Raw genomic sequence first — 15481 nt, forward strand, 5'->3', positions numbered from 1 at the left:
GTGATCCAGTATGGCTATACAATCCCACACGCAAGAAAGGACTTTGTCCGAAACTTCAACGAAACTGGGAAGGCCCGTACACCGTCTTAAAGAAAATAAATGATCTGGTCTACCGCATCCAGTTTTCAGCGAGAAGTAAACCCAAGGTAGTTCACATTGAGAGATTAGCCCCATACCATGGAACTGATCCACCCTGTTGGCTTCAACCAGACCCTGATAGACCAGTTATTCGAGGCGAATAACTATAAAGGAGGGAGCAGTGTTATGACAGTTCCGTAGATTGTTCCTACATAGAAAGAGTCCCTCGACGTGAAAGAAGAAGTAGTCACGTACGAGAATATTCTGGATGTCATGGAATAACCCAGAAATGTCTGGTGACATCTAGAACGTCAGAAAACTATATAAACATTATGTGTTTGACATTCTATAAATCAGTTGTATTTGAGATTTTGAGTATAAAAAGTTGTCAGTTTGTTCAAGTTGTTAACGTATTGTAATATTGTATTGGAGTTTGAATAAAGTTACTTTGAAAAAGTTGTAACAGTATCTTTGTGGATTGTATCATTTTTATTAGTATTAGCATCTACAGCAGTAAAATTGCACTCCTTAGCTAACTGTTTTAAAAATTGCATGTAAGAATCGATAGTCTCATCTGTCTGTTGTCGTCTAGTGGTTAGCATGTGACGATCATGAATAATATTATTTGGTTTGATGTATATTTTATCAAGCGTTTGAATGGATTCGTTGTAAGTGTCACAATCGCTAAACAAGGTATATACTCGTGGCGAAATATGATTTATTAACAGTTTGAAACCGGTTGCAGTTTGTATGCTCTCTGAACGAACTGAAATATAAGACGGCTTTTGGTGTCGTTTTGCAAACGAAATGATAATTTATAAAAGATTTAAATTTTCAAAACTACTGTAATTACGGTTTTTGTCGTTATCGTTATATATTCCATAATTTATGTTTATATGCTCAAATATTTGGTAAAATTGTCAAATGGTTTGTTTTGCAAAATTGTCTAATTGTTGTAATGTTTTTTTTTATAGCATCATAACATAACGTTTGTTACGTTACATACAGCTTTGCTTGCTTCATATTCTAATGTTCGTGTTATCTAATTTTTGTTATTTTGCTTGTCTAGAAACAGATACTCACTTCATGAAGAAGAAGCTATCATAGCAAACACCATTGGCATGTCGTTGATTGCTCTATCTATAATCATGAGTTATATCCTTCAGAGGGACGAATTTCGTTTTAGAGCACACATTCTCATACGTTCCGGTGATCTCTGAGCAGATTAGAGTATGCTGCACCGTTCGAAAGCTTTACTTGTATATGTGTATAAATAGAAAAATAAGAGGTCTGCATAGTCTTTTATTCGATATAGTAGGTAAACGCAATAGGTATAGTGTGTGTGTTACAAGTAAAACCTACTCTTAGTCATAAGTAGAAAAATGTATTTTTACTGATATTTATTTTTTAAACACAGATTTTACGAACATATAACCTTAATAAACATAAAGACATTTTAGTTAAATAACTATTCTCAATAAATAATTATCATGCAAATAGTTCATTTAAGTATTATTGGCGTCTACGTCATAATAAAAGGATTGTTTGATAGTTACGTATCCTATAAGGTTACGTTTTAGCATTTCGTAGAATCATATTCCAGTAATTCCAAAATCTCCAATACGATGGGCAGACCAAATGAAGCCTCCATCTGACACATGATCGTAACTAGTCCTGTCGCTAGGGGGGGTACAACGGCCTCCTGTATTCAGATGGACTTACCCAAGTTTTTTTTATGTATTTTGACCCGTAGAACACGAATTTTTTGGGTAACAGTTGATCCGGATGTCGATAAGATTGTTATAAACAAAGAAGTTGAGGAATTACATAACAGCGATTTCTCGCAAAACAAAACATGTTTTTGTATTTTTTGGGCCATTCTAACCAAAAAGTGTTCCTACAAATTTGTTCTTAGGATGCATAGTTTTCGAGATAAACGCGGTGGAACTTTCAAAAAATCGAAAAATTGCAATTTTTGTACCCGAATAACTTTTGATTAAAAAATAAAATAGCAATTCTGCTTACCGCATTTGAAAGTTCAAGTCAAAGTATATCGGTTTTAGTTATTTGCATTGCTAAAAATTTATTATTTTATTGTTAAACAAAAGTATAAACACCTAGTGCTGGAGTGATGTTTTCAATGATTTCTCATTTAAAATCGAACTAGTAGGTAGAGTAGGTACAAGTGCAAGCGAGGCTATTTCTACGTAGCATGCATGTAAACGCATGTATTAGGCACGGGAAACACTATGTGTTTATAGCTTTTTTTAGCAATAAACACATAAATTTTTAGCAATGTATATATTCGAAACCGATAGAATTTGACTTGAACTTTCAAATGCGGTAAGCAGAATTGCTATTTTATTTTTCAATCAAAAGTTATTCGGGTTCAAAAATTGCAATTTTTCGATTTTTTGAAAGTTCAACCGCATTTATCTCGAAAACTATGCATCCTACGAAAAAACTTGTAGGAACATTTTTTGGTTAGAATGGCCCAAAAAATACAAAAACATGTTTTGTTTTGCGAGAAATCGCTGTTATGTAATTCCTCAACTTCTTTGTTTATAACAACCTTATCGACATCCGGATCAACTGTTACCCAAAAAATTCGTGTTCTACGGGCCAAAATACATAATAAAAACTTGGGTAAGTCCATCTGAATACAGGAGGCCGTTGTACCCCCCCTGGCGACAGGACTAAACCAAATATTAAGAGTATCACCACGCCCTAACAAGGGCCCACGGAATGAGGAGGAGGAATCTGGTGCGATCTGTCAATATTTTTTACTTTTGATACTACTTTCATTTGAAAAACTTTACGATTACACATTATGTTGTGAAAACTTAACGTGAACAAAAGTTATTGCCCTGCTGAAACCAGGCAAACCTGTACAAACTTTACAAAAGAATTTTTCTAGAGAGGGCAAAGTCAATCCTCGAGCCTCACCTGATTCCTGAATAGGATGGGTTCAGATCGGAAGAGAACTACACTAGCCAAGTCCTACATCTCACTGAACCAAAATCCAAGTCTGCTCTTTTCACCTAAGATCGAGAGACGAAAAGAAAGCTGAAGATCAGATAGATTAGACTACCAACTGGAATATTCAATATACCCGAAGTAAAGGTGGACAGAACACTAATTTATAGAACACACTGTCGAAAAAAGACTCTAAAGATGGCCTCTCGCAACAACCTAGCACTATTACAAATGGAGCGTCCAGCCAAATATCCTCCTCACCACAGCCAAGGCTCTCAGTTTCTCGATTGGCGAGTATGCATGCCCTGTATGGGGTAGATACGCATATGCTAAGAAAGTGGAGTGGCTCTAAACGAATCGTGTCGAATAGCAACAGGGTGCCTGAAAGCAACGCCACTAGAGATCTCAGTGTACAGGTCCTACCAGACCTGCGAAGATGAACCCCTGCCCTGAAGATGAATGGAGCTACCCTTAAACAACAACAGCACTCTATATACACTATGTTTTGCTGACGACCAGGTAGTATTATCGAAGGTCCACTATGACTTGGAATATGACAAAAACAGTAATAGAAGATGAGATGGTCAGTGGAAGAAAATATGTCAACATATTTTCCTCTGTGTCTTCCTCTGGACTTCCGGAGTCTCAGTCACCCGAGCCCCCAGGTACTGCACTCTTCATTACTAACTGCACTACTGCTAGTGGAGACACCGGACGGTTCTTTTATACCATCGATGGCGGGGTTCACTGACGTGGCGATTGGGTGGGGGTTGGAGCGAAGATTCCTGACGGTGGGATTTTGATTGGTAGGTGCTACGTGCGATGTTTTCTTTAGGAGAGGTCTCCATGTCTAAGGTAGCTGGGTACCGCTATCTCTTTTATTTATTAAGATAGTCTTGTTTCGGGAGCGTCATTGGGGGTGGGTATGGATATGTACACCACTTTGATAAAAAAAAACAAGAAATACTAAACTCTAGGAAACTTCAAAATGAATGGCCGCCAATAAATCTTAGCAAGAGATTTATAAAGGACTCAAAATCGTCATAAAACATGTCAAATCATTGCATTAGAAAACCTTGACAACCTTATATTACAACCATTGCATTAAAATTGACATAGAGGGAAACTTGAAAATAAGACGTAGTCAGAAACAATAACGACAGTCTACAAGATTTTATAGGTACAGCAAAATCAAACTTTTAAGGGCTATTATTTCTAGAGAAATGAAACGCTACGTTTTAAAATTTTCGTAATCTGAAACATTTCAGAAAATTTCTGTAAATCCATTTGCTATTAAATATTTTTATCGTTTATCCATCCTATTTAAGGTACCTTACTCTACGTGTTTTTACTATAATTCATAATATTCTGTCATATTGTACGATTGGGAGTATAAGAATAAAATCATAGAGAAACTTTACTTCTCATTTTGGTATTTGTAACTACCTACTGATCTTATATAATGTGAATTATCGTTGAGAATATGTTGACCTTTTCTTATTTTTCTATACATGTTTAGCATTTGCATTATGGGTACAATATAGCCAATCTTTTGCGGAAATGTACTAAAATTTGAGAATCGAAGATAAAGTAAATTTATCAGAAATATATTTAAGAAAAAGATTTATTATTGTTATGATTATTGTTTTTGTCGTATAGCTTCTGCCTTTTACTACTTGTATATCAGTAAGAAGTTCGTTATGTAACTCAATCCCCGAAAAATAAAACTGTTATGTGGTATATTATTATGCCACAGTTTTAGGGATTTTTCTATTTACCAAGTTGATATTTTACATTGGTACTACCTAAATCCGTCAAAATCAAGATATTTTGCTACCTATTTTTTATATTCTTTGACAACAATTAAAATATTGGACGTTGCTAAACTTTGATTTGTCGCAAATGTAGTAATTTTTAGTATAAAACTATTATATTTTTTTAATATTTAAAAATATTATCTTCCCTATAAGTACACCTCATTTTTCAGAATACCTATTTCATTTAACCCTAATCTCTTTCCTTGAAGCATACTTTTGAAGTTTGCAAGTATCTATATAGCTAAGGGCCAGATCTAAAAATACAGTAGTTAAGGATACGATTCAGGCACTCAGGACTCAGAATGTGGTTGGATTGTGGCTGAATATGTGCATGTATGGTAAAAATGTAATTTCAGGCAGCTGTTTAGTGCTTCATAGTAGCAGCCATGCTACTGCAGCTTATTATTCCTTGTAGTACCACATATTTCGGGAAATCTCAACCAAAAAAGTGAACAAAAATTTATATGAGACCAAAAATTCCAGAAAAGATTTGAATGTTATAAAAAATTTTATGGACTGAAACTCCACTTTAAATAGATGGAAAGATATAAAAAACCATTCCTCTCCAATTCTGAAGCGAAGTTGAGATGACAGAATTAAGTTACGAGTTGCCAACTGACAAATATTCTATATCACTAGTATAAGCCCATAAATTATGTTTATAGGTAGGTAGGTATATGTCTATGGTTAAACTAGTTATTGGGTTTGACGACGGGGGATATACAAAAAATACATGAGAATAGAGGAAAGAATAGGAATTTAGATTTTTCTACTGTTTTGAAATTTACAAAAGTCACTTACACTGGTGCAACTTAATTATTCCACCAGTTTATAAATATTTATTGTTGGTGGCGTGGCCCCATCTACATATCAACCCAGATATCACTGAGGGATGTGATAGTGATCACCAGACCATAGTGATATAAATCAACCATTAAGACAATATTTTTTGCTTATTTGTGAAAAATATATAATATGTACTACCCATTTCTTTATAGTAGTACCGGACTTATGTATATTACTGTTCCTTCCGACATGTTACTGAATATACATTAATTTTATTTTTAAATAACTTTAATTTACTACAAAAACACGATTGGCTATATTGTACCGTTTCTGTGTATGTATGTATAGCTATGTTTCCCTGTTTTTTATAGTTTCAGGTTTGATGTATATTTTTTTAATAAATCGTGTTGCATAATTATAAGTATATCACAATAGTTTTTAATTAAACATACCTTTCTTCTTGAAAATTAAGTAATCAAAGCAAATGGTGAGTAATAATAACCGTTCTATGAACTCCTTCATTCATTCCATATAATATATGGCAACTAAATACACCTTAAGGTACATATCCATAGGTTGGTGCTCAGTGTCCTCAAATAGATACGGCATCCGCCCCCGACATATAAAACCGCAAACCGGTTGAATCGAAGAGGGTGAGCGGTGAGCACCAACGTATCCAATATGTGGAGCTGCTACATGGAGCACGGATCACCAACGTATGGATACGTACCTTTAGAATTTGAAGGGTAATCCAACAAAATGCATGTTAGCATAAAACATAGTTTTGCATGATTCAAGGTGATGGGTTATATTTTGGTCGCAATAATTTTTACTATACTTTTTAGGTTTCAAACAAACATTAACCTTCTCAAAACTATATTGAATACTGTCAAATCATTGCACAAGAGCATGATACATATAATATTTAATAATAAAAGTCAACGTCAATAATACAGTCAATAATAAAAAAATACAGCAGTCAACGTCCGGTGATTTTTTTAATTTAGCAAACACGTTCAACCCAAGAACACCGCACACATCTTATGAAAAATGTAATATCACTCAAATACAATAAAGATTACATGAATAGATTCGTCTTAAAATTACAATTATTTCATTCATTGCGCTAACTCTGAATTTTGAATAATAACGGCGTAAAGTGATATAAATAAATCTAAAATCAAGTGGGTATATACATAAGATAGAGAGAGAAAGGAGATTTTGTGAAAATGCACTTTATAAATCTTTCTGCGGGTATTAAGGTCTGTTCCAATGACAATGCACTTCCAGTGACGCACCGCAAAATAAGGGTCAGCCTCACGCTGAATTAAGCTGTTTTCAATAGCGATAATATTATGTTATAATAATAGTATTTATGAATAGTAGTTTTATGAACTTCAAAAATGTGATTTCCAAAAACTTTAATTACAATTTACGCTATTTTTAATCAAAATTCAGATTTGGCGCAATGACGTGAAATTATTGTAATTTAGAGACCAATCTATTCATGTAAATTTTATTGTGTTCGAGTGACATTCAATTTTCCATGAGATGTGTGAGTTGTCCCTTTGCGTCTTACTTATCTCTTAAAACATTGTCTTACGTAATACACCTCTTGATCAGACTAGATAGGCATTTTGTCTCACCAAAGTTACATTTGTTTATAAATAATGTAGATATTAGTGTCTTAACTGAATAATTTATAAAAAAAAACACATTATTATTTAATTTCAAAATTTAGGGTTGTGGTCGGTTTATTAGCCAAATCTGCAGAATATTCATTTGTTTAAATAACGACTTGAAAATTTAAATTTTTAAACTTTTTAGACCGCCATATAATGAATCAAGTCCATATAATGAATCCCACATAAACTGATCAATATAATTGGTACAAATGAGGAGTCTTCACTCAAAGTCTTCCCAGGTATTGCTTAACACGATTCCCTTCTACCTGATTTGTATATATTTATATAACTCTTTTTAAAACCATATTATACATTTCCAAAATCCATTGTTCTTCTATTATCTACCTACCACTCCATCACTCTTTGCCATATCAATAATAAGAAACTTTTCCATTTTGTCAGAATATAAGCAAATTAAACTAAACTTGTTTTATATAGGGCTTTTCATTCACAGTCATTTGTTTCGAGCTTCTGTCATATATCGTATAATCCGTGTATATTATTATTATACACAAATAATACAACATATGACAGAAGCTCGAAACAAATGACAATCGATGAAAAGCCCTATTGTAAAAAAACTTGTTTCATATTGCGAAAAAGGTGTAAATTACATCATTTAAAAGTTTGAAACTATGATAAAAATTGGCAACCTCGCACAGACTCTGTCATAATTCAATGTAAATGTCATAATAAAGACATCAGAAGATTAATTAGCAAAATTTATTCTTTTGGGGAATATCAACCACTATTTCATTATGATTCAGTATTCTAATAAAAATTGTTATAGTATAGGCCTGGAACCCGTGTAGGTACCAAACAAAAATTTGTTAATGGCAAGCTGAAAATTTGTTAATAGCTTAACGGTGTCTAGTCGGACAAACGTTGATGTATGGGAACACTGGAACAGGGGAAGTTTTAATTGTGGAACGTGTTATCCTGACAAGTTTATGATTGTGAAAATTAGCAGGTTATTTTTAAGTTTATTCAATAACAAACTTTATTTACAAACTTTACTTTTAATTGTAAATATTTTATCTTAATTTTTAAGACTCCTGTATATAATTTTTCTTAATTATTATTATTACGAAAACGAAATAAGAGTCTCACGCATACGAACACATGTGTGGATCGGCTTGGGGATTTGGAATCGGAGTTATCTAAGACGCAAGATAAACAAGTAGCCGCCTTGACTAATTTTAATAGTTTTCGTTTATTGGAAAAGGTCGGTACATACTTTCAACCAATTTTAATAGGTTGGTTCTCAGGGGAAAATGGAAAAGGAAGATTAGATGTAAGAGATTTTTATTTAGCGTGGGGGTGCGAGAGTCAGTCGATTTTAACATCAGCACCACGACAGACGTGTTATTTGGGATAATCGAAAAATACGCTTAAAGAGACGCTTTAAGACGGGTATTATGACAAGCTGGTTATAATATTCATTAGACGCAATTATTTCAAAATACATTTCTTTTTGTAAGAACACGTAAAATTTTGGTCGCATTTACACAAACACTTTTACATTTCGTCAACTTGATAGTATCTATAATTTAATTGTCTATTTTATTAATTAAAACTGTAAAGACTCATACGGACTTTTATTACGATTGTCTTTAACGAATCCTACATATATAATATATGAAAAAATGTTTGTCCGACAAATATGTTGGGCATTTTAATAAGTCCGACACGTAGAACATGTCAAATGACAGGTATCATATTGGTGGTAAATAGCAATCTCAGTTTTGCATGAGAGTTTAATGAAGGGGTAACAAATCAATTGAAAGTTCTGTCCGACAAAATACCGTTCGAAACCTGTAACCTGTTCCACAATTAAAACTTCCCCTGTTCCAGTATTCCTGTACATCAAAGTTTCTCCGACTAGACACCGTTAAGTTATTAACAAATTTTCAGCTTGCTATTTAAATTTTTTTTGGTACGCGGGATCCAGGCCTAGTACTTAGTAGAAATGTTTTATAAAACTATGTCTCAAATAAGTGTGGCAAATAACCCGACCAGCGTTAAATTTGGGTATAAGGTGTAAATAATTGCTTGGAATTTGTAGTTATTTAACCGGTGTATATAAATCCACTAACCCTTGGACTAACGCTATTTCAGGCCAGAAGAGTATACAGCGTGGAAGGAGGAAGGTATCATCATTAACTCACTAGCCATGGCTCTAGTAGCTTTAGCCATCCTCGTATCTTTCGCCGTACGAAGCCCGACACTTAAGGGAGACACCAGAATGACAGTCACTGAAAGATTGTAGGAAAAGGCGCTGTCTAGCGCCAAAGTCTCGGATATAAACGCAACAGCGGAACCAGAGAGGTTCTGAATCCAACGATAACTTCTAGGTTAATTTATAGTGCATGTTTAGATAAATAGGTTCTTTGATTGCCAATATTTTCTGACTAACCCCCGTATGCTTACAAATTTTCGAGTAATCCTCGTATGTGGGGATCTGTCGGGAAAGCTAACACTGGTGATGGGTGTGACTGCTCAAACTCTTCGCTGGTGTTTTCTAAATTTGGGGATGTTGCAGTGTGAATGCTCCATTTGACTGCTAATATTATGCCAAAATATTAAATGTATTATTAGTAAAAATGTAATCGATGGTATGTAATAAGTAGTTGGTGTATTAAGTTAGAATTAAAAATTTGTAGCAAAATTCACCTCAACCTCGATATTATTTTCAACTTCGCCAGTAATCATTGTTTGCAAAAGACATTCATCTGAAAAGTACTCTTTAGTTAGTTGTTATATAGAATCGTCAAGCTTGTTTAGAATCCAAAATATTCGTGATGCATCCCTTGGCCGTCAGTTCAGACAGATCAAAGTTGCTACAAAGCCATTAACGGTTTGATTTATTTCATCGACAGCTGTGTCTATTGTATTGTTTGTTCTAAATTCATCCTACTTTATGCTTATACTTCTATAACTATTACTTAAAGTAATAGGCGGGGTATTTTCTTACCTTATTCTGAATTATTAAGTTAATGAAGTAGAATGTATTCCTTTTGAGGTCTCTATCATAGCATTTCCTTTCTATGTTTTTCATCTCACAGCAGGTCGTCCTCTCCGTCTTCTTCCCTGCAGATCACAGTCCAATATTCTTTTTGACCACCTGTGCTCTGAAATTCTTTGTACATGTCCGTACTACTGCAGGGCTCTGTTTTCCAACATTCCAACGCTTGTTTTAATTAAGCATTCTACTTCCATTCTATTCCAAATTTCCTCGGTTCTTATTATAGCCTCTGTGGTGATTTATATACATCTTCTCATAACGTCCTATGAGTGTATTGAACAACTTTTCTTTGCATTGGACCCTCCATTTTTCCTGAAGCATTGTCTTAACAGCTTCTAAACTATGTTTCATAACTGTTCCGCCTACGACTAGATCGAATAAGATAATAAGTTATTTAATACATCAGCTTTCCCAATATCTCTGACTATTCTCCATCCAAGGTGTTAAAGGTGTTATCAATTTAGCTATTTTGCTTTCTGAAAATCGACCAGGAAGAAAAAATTTTATCATAAGGAAAAATGCTTCGCAACTATCTTTAAATAAGCTTGCGTCATTCTTTAATTTGGCTTTATTATAAAAAACGATGTATCATGTATCCTAAAGACCAATAATCAGGGTTAATGAATAAGATATGATAGTTCTATAATATAAAAAAAGACTTGCAGAATGTTACTGCCAACTAAAACTGATAATGAGGTAATATTTTGTTTACAAGTTTATAATTTTAAAGAGTTTTCGCCTAATAAGGCCTAAAAACATTCCTTGTAGCAGTAGTATCGATTCTGAACCATCGGGAAGGTCGATTTTTTACCGTTTGGATCAACTTTTCAGATTTTTTCAGGATCTTTGTGAAATAATTTAAAATTTATGTTAGTAGGATGTTTACACCCTTTGCTTTGATTTCGTTCGGTTCGAGGTGATTTTTTTCAATACATTTTTTAGTCATTTCGAAAACCCATAGACTAATCAAAGCATTGCGTGGTACCAGAACAGACTTACATACTTAATTTTTTGCTACGAAAAATCATATAAGTGTACACAACAAAATTTTAAGTATATAACTTTGTTCGAGCCTAAGGCCTCATGTAATCTTTACAATTTTATACTGTAGTAGATAAAACTGAGATAATTGACGTACTAATCAAAATAAGCTCAAAATTTAATCAAATAATACTCTGTGTGTTAGCATCTAAGTAGAAAATAAATAAATATTTAAGAAAATATGTCGTAAAGTGTTATATCTATGGGATGTTGTCAAGGGATTCCTTAAAGAAGAAAACTGAAAATTTTTAAGGTATTTTTGTGGTAATTTGAGGTCAGTATCCTTGTTCAAAAGGTGAAAGAGATATTTATTTAAAAGATATCTAATATAATTTCGGTTTAATTTAAAAATATTCAAAAAGATTACATTCATTCACCGGTATATACTTTTTTTAATTGCCATGTTACCAGACTCCAGTACAAGCCTAAGAAGATATCGATTGAATTCTGGCAGGGAATGGTGGGGAAAATCTTTTTTAGACATCTAATGTCATGGAGCAAGACACCCTGACATCATTTGACCGAGCATGACACTTTTGATATGACACATGATTGGTAAGACCACTTAATGAAGACCTCCTGCTCCTTCTTATTCATCACCCCTGAGATCAAACAGTGTACCTCTCTCAATTCTTTCTCTCCTCTCATCACCATATTTGCCATGTCCCTTTCATCCGGCCTGAAACCCATTTGCCCAAATATAGAAGAAATAAAGAAAAAGAGGTTAACAGAAAGCCCAAGAAGCCTAGACAATACAAAAGAACGTATGTATAACAAATAACAACTGTTCAAAAATAGAAAATATTTTTCATCCGAGGAAAGGATGTACAGAATGACATTTGGCCCTCAAAGAGATGAAGTGACAGGCCGTAAAGCTGAATTGGTAACTCTGTATGGTACTCAAAACATCGTCAGACATATAAAAGCTAACCGGATAAAATGGGCAGGTCATGTGGTAAGGTCAGAGGAAGATAGTGTTAAAGACAGTATTTTTTGAGAAACCAGACAGTAGAAGATCAGTAGGCCGTATCAGAAAAAGAGGGGAAGGATGATGTTTTAGCCGATTTATCTAGGATTGGGGTACAACGATGGCAAATGGAAGCGCAAGATCGTAGAAGATGGAAGGCTATAGTGGATGTGGTGAAGAGTCACCCCGAGTTGTAAAGCCAGTTAAGAAGAAGAAGAAAGCGATGTACACAAATAGGGGTGGGGTGGAATAAATATTAAAGAAAAAGCACAATCTCGTTTATAAGAATGCTAGGATGGTGTCTATGGCTTATAGAAGTGGATAAAATAATTTTAAAGCAAAAATATTACTTTAGTGATGGTGTAAATTTTTATTTACACTTCGATGGCTTGGTCACGTTAGACGTAGAAATGGAAACTATGTGGGTTGAAGGACAGAGCTATTAGAACTTGATGGAAGGAGAGGTAGAGCAAAACTGAGAAGATGGAAGGACTGTGTGACAAGGGACTTGGGAGAGAAAGATTTAGGTAAAGGAGGCAGGACAGACAGAAATGAGAGTAATGAACAGCAACCCCCGAAAAGGGAAAACCTGAGTAAGAGGAAGAAGGTGTAATTTTTTATTTAAAAGGAAATGATTTAGAAGATATCTGAATTAACCTTAAGAGTTTTGGATTTGATATATGATTAAGGGACGTGCCGTCAAAAGTAACCTATAAAATTATCAGTTTTCTTTTATGGGGAGAATTTGTGGATCCCCTGTTTATTTAAGTTTATGAATGAGTTGAAGTTTAGGAGTAATATAGTTTTACAAGGACACTACGAAACTATGGGACCTACGAAAACAGACTTTATGTTCAGTGCCACATCGTCCTATACCTACCTAAAGCAGTGTCGCGAATCTCAACCGGATATATACAAACGAGGACTTTATTTTGTTCTATCCCGTAATTTGCGTACACCCTTTAAAGTTTTTTGAAGAATACGAGCCCTAAGAACTATATTGTCAGACCATATTGTACGAAATGTTGAAAACCAATATTTACGTATTACGTTGATTGTAGGCTGTTTTTTGTACATCTAAAGCAGGCTAGGTTGACCGAGGTCGAGAGTCTACTACATTTTAATTCTTGCATGTCTCATCTTGTTCCGGCGATACTCGATTCAGTGATAAGTCGAAAACTATAAGATACAAGAGGTTTGTTCCAACTCGATACAAAAACGTTCTTGAACGGTTACGAGTATGCGCAGTAACGAAAAATGTGTTACTGCGCATAATTATTCGTTACTTCGCATGCGCGTAACGATCCAAGAACGGTTTTGTATCGGGTTGGAAAAACCTTGTATTGTTTTAGTAATATATGAAAAAATCATTTATTTATTTATATTTTGAGTCGGTTGTTTGGGAAAACTAGTAAGTTCAGTATACGCTTTCAACATTTCTACATCTGCTGCATAGATAGTGATTGGGGTTTGTACATTTAGAGATTATTTCTATCGAATATATTGAAGTACAATTTGTTTAATGGACCAATTTTAGAATTATCTATATTGTTCGTTGCATTATATTTGTTATATGATATACTCTACATTACTTTTTATGTTATTTAATATATTCCAGATTTTTAGACGTTAACATATACATGTAAGTTATTGATATGTATAAGTATTGTAAGTTTTAATAAATGTATTCTCCAGTTGTATATTTCGTTTTTTATTTATCCTGTTTTCGATAGCGTCATTAGATACCCATTCCTAAAAAGAATAACAGAAAGAAGCAGAAAGTGGTGGAGCCGAAGGAAGCTGGGTAAAAATTAAGTCGTAATATCTTAGCCTCAGCCAAGGCTTGGTGAAAGAAATATAAACAAAAAAAATGTTCTAAATGCAAAGAACTCCATCCGACCATCCAATGGTTTTGTAAAGAAGGGAAAAAACGTGATTTTGACTTAAAGAAAACATTTGAAAGAGTAAATAAAGTAAATTCTTCTAAATACCATTAAAAGTGTTAAAAACATCTACAACAACAACCATTGTCTTAACTTTTAAACTATGTTACATAACTGTTCCTCCAACGACTAGATCGAATAAGATAATAAGTTATTTAATACATCAGCTTTACCAGTATCTCCGACTATTCTCCATCCAAGGTGTTAAAGGTTTTATCAATTTAGCTATTTTGCTTTCTGAAAATCGACCAGGAAGAAAAATTTTATCTCATAAGGAAAAATGCTTCCCAACTATCTTTAAATAAGTGTGCGTCGTTCTTTAATATGGCGTTATTATAAAAAACGATGTATCCTACAGACCAATCATCAGAGTTAATGAATAAGATATGATATTAATCCCCTTGTCTCCAAAACTGAAACAGTGGAGACAAGCTCTGGAGGAAAAAGGTTTAAAACTTAGTAGGACAAAAACAGAGTATTTGGAATGTTCATTTAAAGATGGAGTTACTACAAATAAAATGGTATCTTTGGATGGTGAAATGATTGTGAAAAGCAATAGTTTTAAGTACCTAGGATCGGTATTACAGAGTAGTAATGGAGAAATAAAGGGAGATGCATGCAGTAGAATTAGGGCTGGATGGATGAAGTGGAAAGAAGCGAGTGATGTGTTGTGTGACAGAAAAATTCCAATGAAGCTGAAGGGAAAATTCTATAAAACAGCCATAAGACCGGCTATGATGTACGGAACTGAATGTTGGGCAGTGAAAAAGAAAGAGGAACAACGAATGTATGTGGCGGAAATGAGAATGCTTAGATGGATGAGTGGAGTGACAAAGAAGGATAAAATTAGAAATGAGTATAATAGGGGAAGTCTAGGTGTGGCACCAATTGATGCCAAAATGAGAGAACATAGGTTAAAATGGTTTGGTCATATTCAACGTCGAGACGTTAATCACCCAATACGAAGAATAGCTGAAGTGCAGATTCCTGGATGGAGTAGGAGAGGAAGATGAGTAAAGAGTTGGTAAAGGGGATTAACATTGATATGACCCAAAATAGAATTGTGTGGAGCAGGGCCGTAACTACCATTGGGGCGACCGGGGCCCCTGGCCAAGGGGGGCCCCACAGTGGCCTACTTTTGGTTGGCCGTGCATAGATTTTAA

At 34.2% G+C, this 15481-nt stretch overlaps 1 protein-coding gene across 6 annotated transcripts in view; it reads left to right on the forward strand.

The window, feature by feature from the left end:
• The window catches only part of LOC114329807 (transmembrane ascorbate-dependent reductase CYB561), a 561950-nt gene extending 547875 nt beyond the window's left edge, over positions 1 to 14075 (forward strand). For 5 of the 6 annotated variants that reach the window (XM_028279039.2, XM_028279037.2, XM_028279042.2 and 2 more), the window contains one exon: positions 9461 to 14075. In XM_028279039.2, coding sequence (XP_028134840.1) covers positions 9461 to 9611 — 151 coding nt within the window. In that variant the 3' untranslated portion in view covers positions 9612 to 14075. Of the gene's footprint in view, positions 1 to 1147 lie in introns of all 6 variants that reach the window. The other variant, XM_028279038.2, reaches the window with a different exon arrangement.
• The last annotated feature ends 1406 nt before the right edge of the window (positions 14076 to 15481 follow it).

The sequence above is a fragment of the Diabrotica virgifera genome, chromosome 4 (assembly GCF_917563875.1).
Source record: "Diabrotica virgifera virgifera chromosome 4, PGI_DIABVI_V3a".
Taxonomy (NCBI): Eukaryota; Metazoa; Arthropoda; class Insecta; order Coleoptera; family Chrysomelidae; genus Diabrotica; species Diabrotica virgifera.